This window comes from Paroedura picta, chromosome 11 (genome assembly GCF_049243985.1).
Source record: "Paroedura picta isolate Pp20150507F chromosome 11, Ppicta_v3.0, whole genome shotgun sequence".
NCBI classification, from domain to species: Eukaryota; Metazoa; Chordata; class Lepidosauria; order Squamata; family Gekkonidae; genus Paroedura; species Paroedura picta.
In genome coordinates this window covers 42,772,162-42,781,763 of record NC_135379.1, presented here as the reverse complement: position 1 = coordinate 42,781,763, position 9,602 = coordinate 42,772,162, and the positions used below count along the sequence as shown (strand labels likewise).

Sequence of the window (9,602 nt, the reverse complement as noted above, 5' to 3'; positions counted from 1 at the left end):
ATAGCCCACCCTATCTGAATTTCTCTCTGCTCCTCTACCCCCAAACGCTGCTTGTATAGCTATTTTATTTTATTTAGATTTAGATTATTTAGATTTTTATACCGCCTTTCCCTATGGCTCTGGGCGGTTTACAGAAAACATTTTGGAACATTTACATGGAACAGTATCAGTATCAATATAACAACAATGACATACCAACTAGAACAGTATTTCGACAACAATAACTTTGACACTCCCTTGGTAGGTTCGACATCAGTCTGGGGGGGGACCTGTCAATGTTATGGGTCAATTGGCCTCAAGCAAATGCCTGGTGGCATTTGATAAGGAAACTGCATATGACTTGTTTTGGGGATGAGGCAAGATGCTCCCGCCCCCAAAAAGAGAGTACTTGAGAGTAATTTCACCACCTTCCTCCAAAGACATACCTGAAATTAGATGTCTTGTTACTTTTCTCTTTGTGACAAGGTTTTGGATTTAGTGCAAAGGATGCAAACCAGTGGCCATGGGCTAGCAGTCCCATGTGTGTCCTGTTCAGCAAACTCAGCAAATACCCAACGTCAGAGCTGCTGCGTATAAAGACAAAATCCACTACAGGAGAAGGCCCTTTATAATTATGGGTTTCCTGAACTTTCATTCTGCTTGTCTCACTTGGAGAAGTAGGATAAACAAATGATGCAGCATCACATGCCTGATGTTGGCTTACAAAGATTTTGTAATGTTTCTGGAAATGGCCACATGAGGAAATACGACTTCTCCAAAGCCACAAAACGTGTAGTGCTTACAAGTACTTCAACTCCACGTGTATCTCCATGAGATGTGGGGAAGTGTGCTTGATTCTGACACGCATGCTGAAATGCCACACTGCAGATAACCCTGCCTGGCCCATGGTTTTGGGGCTGCAGCATCTGTTAATGGCTCCTTCTGTTGTGGAGGAGACTAAACTGACATCCATTCAGAGCTGCATCATTCTGCCATGACAATCGCGTTTTTGGATCTTGGAGATGTCCTACTTGGAAGCACCTGTGGGACGTTGCATTCATGTTCATCACATTTTCTACACATGCTCTTCACTCAGGTAGATTTTGAATATCTCAAGGTGCGTACTGGTGCACTTCTGTGAAATGGGAAAAATTGAGGGATGGGGTGAAGGGAAAGTATATATATATATAAAGTATATATATAAAGTATATATATAAAGTATATATATAAAGTATATATATAAAGTATATATATATATATAAAGTATATATATAAAGTATATATATAAAGTATATATATAAAGTATATATATAAAGTATATATATATATATATATATATATAAAAAGTATATATATATATATATATATATATATACACACACACACACACATACACACACACAGAGAGAGAGAGAGAGAGAGAGTTAAAATTTCCATGAAAATAAATGTTCCTTATGTTCATTGTTGTGGCATGTCTGTATCTTATTTTGAAGGGATGTTTAAACATTACCATAGCAATAAGAGAGCGTTAGGGCAGTGGTTGAGAGTAGAGGAGTAAACTACCCCCCTCCCCACTGGGCCTCAGTGGTCCCCGGCGTTGAGTGGTCCCTGGTGATAAAAAGGTTGGGGACCACTGTTTTAAGCCATATAATTTGGGTCTATTAGTATCAAAGGTCCATAAAGGATCATTTATAAGATAGTTATTAAGAAATAGTTTACTGAGGAAGTAAAATACGAAAATGAGGTTTTATACCTAGGAACTCTTTCTGAATAAAGCTGTTTGCCATCACCAACTTGGAAATTTCTTTCTATTTAGGCATTTGGTTGAGGCCAGGCTGACAGAAGGTCTTTCCCCGCTTGCCCTCTGCTTATAACATCATCCCTGGATAATGGCAAAGGGGGGAGGGAGGATTATTGGTTAGCTTAATGGGTTTGTGGGTTTACATGGTTTTATGTGTTTTTACGGTACTGTATTTTTATCTGTCGTTAGCTTCTGCAAGCCGCAGGCCAGGAGCGGCAGCCTGCAAGTTTGCTAAACAACTACCAAGAATAACTTGATTGAAATTCAAGAGACTGCGTGGAATTATACACAGAGAGAAAATTTTATACATACTTTGCTGAAGTTCTTGGAGGATGAGGGAGAGACACAAATGAAATAAGTTGTAGAGAGAAGGCGGGAATATGTCGACCAGGTGCGGCACAAGGGGAGCGTGCCTACTTTCCTTGGGACTTTCAAAGCAAGAGATCTGTCTGCAACAGAAAATGCATCTCACTTTTGAGATACTGACGCATCCGCCCGGCTGACATGTCTTTTCAGGTTGCTTCCCAGAGAAGCTTTGGGATCGATTATGCCCATGACTGCTTCATCAAGGATGGGAAACCGTTCCGGTACATCTCAGGCAGCATCCATTACTCCCGAGTGCCCCAGTTCTACTGGAAGGACCGCCTCTTGAAGATGAAAATGGCTGGGCTGGATGCCATTCAAACGTAGGTAGAACACTGAGAGTCTCAACCTCCATGACGGATAGCAATGCACCCTTTGAAGCTGAATTCTATGTCCATTGCAAGGTTTAAATATTTTTAAATTCTACCCCTCAGCAACAATATTTATAATGTAGCTCCAACGCTTTGGCAAACTGTAAGCTGATGCCATTCCTAAAATGTAGTTCCTTAAGAACCACTAGAGGGAGCCCAAAGCATGCACACGCCTGTATGGACAAGAAGTAAGGGTTCTGTTTAAAACTCAGAGGGTGGCTGGGTTAGTCCGCAGCAAAGGAAAACAAGAGTTCAGTGGCACCCTGAAGGCTAAGAAGGACTCTTGTTTCTGAGTGAGCTTATGTGAGCCATTCTCCTGTCTTCAGGTGTGTCATATTCTTTCATACCTGATAGAATGAGCCTCCCTAGAAGCCCATATAGAAATAAGTGTCATTCATGCATTCATTCATGCATCTATTCATGCATTCATTTATACACCACCCTCCCTTGCAGCTCAGGGCAATTTACATTGGAACTTTCATAATGCAGTACAAAATGCAGTGCAAAACATCTTGATTTGAATGTGAGCACTTATATCACCTTTCGTAATACAGTAGAGCAGTGGTAGTCAACCTGTGGTCCTCCAGATGTTCATGGACTACAATTCCCACGAGCCCCTGCCAGCGTTTGCTGACAGGGGCTCATGGGAATTGTAGTTCATGAACATCTGGAGGACCACAGGTTGACTACCTCTGCAGTAGAGGATAGAGCAGCCAGCCCAATTTGACAGTCAGCAGTGGTTCAGTTGCCTCAACCTAAAGTTTGGTGGAAGAGCTCCATTTTGCAGGCCCTGCGGGATTGTTCTAGCTCCGACAGGGGCCTGATGTCATCTAGGAGCTCGTTCCACCAGGTGAGGACCAGGACTGAGAAAGCCCTGGCTGTGGTTGAGGTCTGATGAGCTTCCTTGGAGCCGGGGATCCCCAGCTTGTTGGTATTAGTGGAGACTAGTACTCTCTGGGGCATAGGTAGAAAGGTGGGTTCTCAGGTACTCAGGGCCCAGACCATATGGCCTTGAAGGTGATTCCCAGGACCTTTAGCTTGATCTAGTAGTCAGCTGGTAACCAGTGCACCTGTTGGACTGTGGGCCCTCCACGGAATTCCTGTAAGACCCTGACTGCTGCATTCTGCACCAGTTTCCGGGTCAGGGATAAGGGTAGGCCTGCATAGAGTTAGTCTTCAAGATGACCAGTTCAAGAGGCGCGGTATATAAATTAAATAAGGGGCCACTGGTTTTTAGCTTTAAAAAGCCAGTGACAGACATACTGCTTTCGGCAGACACAATCCAATGAAAAGGTTATGTTATCTTTTTGCACAAGGCCCATAGACATAAGCGTGATGGGGAACTTCCCAACGATGTTCCTCAAATCTTCAGTAATCTCGTACATTCCAGTTAAAACAATCATCCCTGGCTTTTATCCAGGCCTGGCGGAAACTGTCCTGAACATTTTAGTAGAGGCTTATGATGTGTAGAAATGAGCAACTGAACTTTTTCACATCACAGAAGTAAACAATAGCTTGTTGAGTAGCCTGACTAGCCCGATTCAGCCTGGAGGTATTTTGCACGGAGCCAAATAAAACAGTTTAAAAAACAACCAGCTTAGCCTGCTTGGACTAAGGCTGTTCCCAGAGGAATCCAAAGTCTGGGCTTCTCCATACACTTATTATCCAAATTAGCTCATGATCAAGCTGCATCATTAGTTAAGCAGCAGATACAAGACAATCGATGTCAACTGGACCTGAGTAAAGCTCCAACTTTTTTGGCCCCAGTTAAAACAAGACATGTTCTGGCCCCTGCCACTTATCTGTCTCAGCTGGTAATAAGTAAGGTCTTTTATGTATTAACTTCATATAACTTGGTCTGAACGACTGTAATAAAGTTTGAACTTGAACTTGGACTGCTTCATTATACTACATCTGCATCGAATATACTCTGTTGAAAAACGACGCTGCAATGCTTTCTGCATGGAACAATTTATAGCCCGGCCCACTGTAGATTTGCCAACTCCACTTGCTAGACTTCATTAGAAATTCAGTGACATGCTTTGTTCTCTGATGCAGTCACTAATCTGCATAACGAAGGAAGCTCTGAATGACTAATAGAGTGCTCGAGGCAGACAGGAGAGAAATAAATCAGCTTTTAGCCTCTTCCAGGAACAAAGATGAAGAGACGCTGTAAGCAAAAAGACATGGTTGACCATGCAGAGCAAAATCAGCTTTGCGGAGTAAATTCACTCTCCTGTGCAGAGATCAGAATAACCACGGTGTTTTTAGTGAGTTTTCATCAGCTTTTCTATCATGCAAAAGAGGCCCTGGGCTTGTAAGTTGAGCAGGGCTGACTGTGATGGGAGGGTAGTTATGCAGAGGCAGGCCAGGGGACACCGTCTCTCTAAGGCAGGGGTAGTCAAACTGCGGCCCTCCAGATGTCCATGGACTACAATTCCCATGAGCCCCTGCCAGCGAATGCTGGCAGGGGCTCCTGGGAATTGTAGTCCATGGACATCTGGAGGGCCGCAGTTTGACTATCTCTGCTCTAAGGTGTGTATACCTCCGTACATCTACCCCTATAACAGCTCTCTCTGTTTGCTATGTAAATAATTGTTTGGCAGAGAGTCCTTGAGTGCATCCTGAAAGAAGACGTGATTAGCGGTGATTCTTCTGTCCCTTTTCACACACCAAATGCAGGACGAATAAATGGACAAGGGGTGGGTGATGAGATCACAGTGGGTAGCCCTGCCTGGTGTGCAGACGCACTTGTTACATTTTCAGGGGCCCTGTTTTGTTCAGATTTACCTGAGCCTTTGTGTGACCCCTTATTCACACGTGGGGCGTGGGAGGTGGAGGGTTCGAATCCTGCTTACTCTTCTGACATTTAAAGTCCGAAATGAGGTTTCTCAGCTGCTCAACATGCTTGCTTCCACAAGTACCTTCCCCCCCCCCCCAAAAAAAAACAGGTTTGCTAGAAGCTAAGATAAACCAAGCAGCGTTCTAGCTTTCTAAGTGCATTGCAGTCAATGGGCTTAGAAGGGCATCACTCTGTTTAGGATTGCAGAAGCTGCCGTTTCTCACACTCCTTGTTGCCGAAGAGTGTTGGTAAGTTTTATGCATCTCTAGTTATAGTCAGATCCTCATCTTCTAATCGGAACATGTTCTTTGAGTGGGAAATGAAGGGAAGACGCGACGTCGACGTTCCATAGGAATAAGTTATTTGGGCAAATGCATTAAGTGACTCTTCCATGAGAGTCACAAGACCAGTTTCTGTAGGAAAGCTGCTCAAGAGCTCTTCTGTGCTGTTCTGCTCCATGTGACACATCGTTTAATAGCCATGGATCCGATGAGTGCCCTTGAGGAAGTGGGTCTTAATGATTCTCTTGAGTTTAAATATTCTGAAAGAAAGTCAGGCTTACAAGAGTATGGGAATCAAGCCCTTTGCTTGGGTCCAGAAGGCTGTGGGAAGGGAAGTGATGTTCAACGCTGCACATGCAAATAAATCTATGCATAAATTCTGTGCATCATGATGATGATGATGATGATGATGATTGTTTAATTTAGAGCCCGTCACTCCCAGTGCAACTGGCTCATGGTGGGTAACATTATACCCCACAATACAATTCAGTAAAACCAGAATAAAATATACACCCCGGAGGCAAAACTAACCATCTCTCCCTGCTTGACAGATCTCCAACAACAACACGTGCCTCAGGATGCAGATGGTAAGGGAGTGGCAGGGGACCTAGCCATTTTGGGAAGGGGCCTAGATCTTAATTGACAAGGCCTCAACCAAAGACCCGGCGGAAGAGCTCCGTCTTGCAGGCCCCGTGGAATCGAGAGAGTTCTGACAGGGCCCTCAGCCAGGGTGCAAGCAGAGTCCCTGCTTCCGTGATGTTCCCCAAATCATTCCAAGTTGCTTGCTCAAGTCTTTTGCTTCTCTGAGGGAAAAGAACGGACCCCACAAACGATCCATTTTGCAAAGGTGGAAAAGAATCTCCGTCACAGCGATACGTTCCTTTGCCAAGAAGTACAATTATTGCTTGTGTAATTATATTTGGGGTGGTAAATGTAGACTAAAAAGTAATGTTGTGTGTGGCTTTAATTTTTCATTTTTTTTTTACAGGTACGTGCCATGGAACTTCCACGAACCAGAACCAGGAGTTTATACCTTCTCTGGGGACCGAGATCTTGAACATTTCCTTAACCTCGCTGAGGAGATTGGCTTGCTGGTCATCCTGAGAGCAGGGCCTTATATATGCGCAGAATGGGACATGGTAAACATGGCTTAGGCTCGTGGTTTGAATGGCCATTCAGTCTTTGCTTTATAAAAGCAGCCTGGCTCTTGCTTGCTTCCTTGCTTCACAGCCAACGTATTGTGGTTGGCGTAGCAGAGTAGGATGCAGGAGACAGTTCAAATCCCCACTTTGCTGTGGAAGCTCACTTGGGGGCCCCTGAGCCAGTCACCAGCTCTCAAGCCTAACTAGCCTCACAGAGTCGTTGTGAGGATAAAAATAGAGATGAGGAGGATGCGGTGAGCTAATTTGGAGATTCATCGTGGATTGAGTCACCAACCTCCAGGAGATCTCCTAGGATTCTAACCGATTTCCAGGCGACAAAGTTCAGTTGGCCACGTTGGAAAGTAGAGTCTATGGCATTATACCCCATTGAAGTCCCCAAACCCTGCTGTTCTCAGACTCTCCCACCCCCACCCCCATCTCCAGGTTCTGGCAACCCAATTAAGCATATCCACAAAGTTTTTCTTGCCCATCAAGACAAATGCAGCTGCAAAGGTGGATTCTATGGTGTTCTACCGCACTGAAGCCCCTCCCCTCCCCAAATCCTGCCCTTCTCATGCCCCCCCACCCCAAAATAAAATCTCCAGGTATTTCCCAGCCCGCATCGGGCAGCCCAAATTGAGAAGGAAAAATAAGGTATGAATGAAGCAAATAAGTTTGTCAGCCAGCACCCCATTTCTGTTAGTGGTGGCAAGAAGCACATGTCCAGGGGATCCCCCCACCCATCGCTCAGCAGCAGGACTTGCAAAGGCCCTGCTTCCACAGGAGGAATGAGTCACCCCCATGAAATATTCCCAGGGCCCCTGCACTGCCAGTTCAGCAGCTCACACGCATGAGTCATTACTAGTTAGGGTTCATCCCAGTTTGGTGTAGTGGTTAGGAGGGCGGACTTCTAATCTGTCATGCCAGGTGCGATTCTGCACTCCGCCACATGTGGCCAGCTGGGTGACCTTGGGCTCGCCACAGCACTGATAAAACTGATAAAACAGTGATATCAGGGCTCCCTCAGCCTCACCCACCCCACAGGGTGTCTGTTGTGGGGAGAGGAATGGGAAGGCGACTGTAAGCCGCTTTGAGTCTCCTTCGGGTAGGGAAAAGCGGCATATAAGAACCAGCTCTTCTTCTTCTTCTTTTAAAGAATTCTCCGGTGATTATCAGTTACTCAGACAAAATGTATAAAAGAATTTCCGAAAAGAAATATTTTAATATAGGTTTTTTTGTTTGTTTGTTTTCATTCCTAGGGAGGCCTGCCTGCCTGGCTATTGGAAAAAGAATCTATTGTCCTGAGATCGTCTGATCCAGGTGTGGTGTTGCATGTATGCTGTGCAGTTCATTTGTAGAAGTGATAGGCGTTTTTCATGCAAGGCTTGTTTGCATCTGGCTTCTAGACTTCTGTTTTTTTCAGGTTTCCTTTCAAACATATTCTCCCAGAGCCGGCTTGGTGTAGTGGTTAGGAATGCGGACTTCTAATCTGGTGAGCCGGGTTTGACTCTGTGCTCCCCCACATGCAGCCAGCTGGGTGACCTTGGGCTAGTCACAGCACTGATAAGGTTGTTCTGACTGAGCAGTGATATCAGGGCTCTCTCAGTCTCACCTACCCCATAGGATGTCTGTTGTGGGGAGAGGAAAGGGAAGGTGACTGTAAGCTGCTTTGAGATTCCTTTGGTTAGAAAATAGCAGCATATAAGACCAACTTTTCTTCAGTAGTATCAGGGCTCTCTCAGCCTTACTTCCCTCACAGGATGTCTGTTGTGGGGAGAGGGAAGGTGATTGTCAGCCACTTTGAGACTCCGGGTAGAGAAAAGCAGCATATAAGAACCAACTCTTCTTCTTCAGTAATATCAGGGCTCACTCACCCTAACCTTATCCAGTGATCTGTGCAAGCCCAAGGTCACTCAGCTGGCTGCATGTGGAGGAGAGGGGACTCAAACCCAGTTCACCGGATTAGAAGTCTGCACTCCTAACCACTACACCAAGCTGGTGCGCTCTCTCTCTCTCTCTCTCTCTCTCTCTCTCTCTCTCTCTCTCTCTCTCTCTCTCTCTCTCCCTTCTTACCTACCTACCTACCTATGTGACATGCTTATATAGGATTGATTTCTTTGGGATATTTTATTTAATTAGGTTTAATCATAACATTATCAGTTTATTTTTAGAATTTTTAATTAATGCATTGACCGTTTATTGGCTGGGATAGTACAGGGTTTCACTTTGAACTTGCAACAAAGAGGCCAACCTCTGCACCTCCCTTAGAGTTGAGATGGTGCCCTGCAATGATGGACTGTTCTAAAGGTTTATTCCAGGGGTAGTCAAACTGCGGCCCTTCAGATGTCCATAGACTACAATTCCCATGAGCCCCTGCCAGCCCCTAACAGGTTGAGAGCATCTAACTTGCACAGAAGGGCTAAGGACTTTTCCTGCCTCACTTTGGTTGTTCACCTACTTGCGATCATTTTTCTTCCCGTGTATGTTGAATACAGTGTTGTAAAACCACAAAAGGACTATATTTCTATGTACCTTCTGTCTTGACAATATTCCAGATTACTTGGCAGCCGTAGAGAGGTGGATGGGAGTCTTACTGCCAAAGATGAAGCATCACCTTTATCAGAATGGCGGCCCAATCATTATGGTGCAGGTAACAATTACATTTCTATCGACTGTCCATCTTTCTAGCACAAAATGGGCAAAAATTCTGCAGGCCATTATGACTTTCCCTGTTTGAAAATCTTTGGATGAGAAATAAACCACTGATGCAGTCTTAAATCCCAGCTGTGCTCAGGTAATTGCTCACAAACTGAATTAATGAGC

At 44.8% G+C, this 9,602-nt stretch overlaps 1 protein-coding gene across 1 annotated transcript in view; it reads left to right on the top strand.

Annotated features, from left to right (window-relative positions):
* The window catches only part of GLB1 (galactosidase beta 1), a 43,499-nt gene that overhangs the window by 9,247 nt on the left and 24,650 nt on the right, over positions 1 to 9,602 (top strand). Inside the window, exons 2-5 of the mRNA XM_077304591.1 lie at positions 2,297 to 2,466; positions 6,626 to 6,776; positions 8,039 to 8,099; positions 9,335 to 9,429. Coding sequence (XP_077160706.1) covers positions 2,297 to 2,466; positions 6,626 to 6,776; positions 8,039 to 8,099; positions 9,335 to 9,429 — 477 coding nt within the window. The remainder of the gene's footprint in view (positions 1 to 2,296; positions 2,467 to 6,625; positions 6,777 to 8,038; positions 8,100 to 9,334; positions 9,430 to 9,602) is intronic.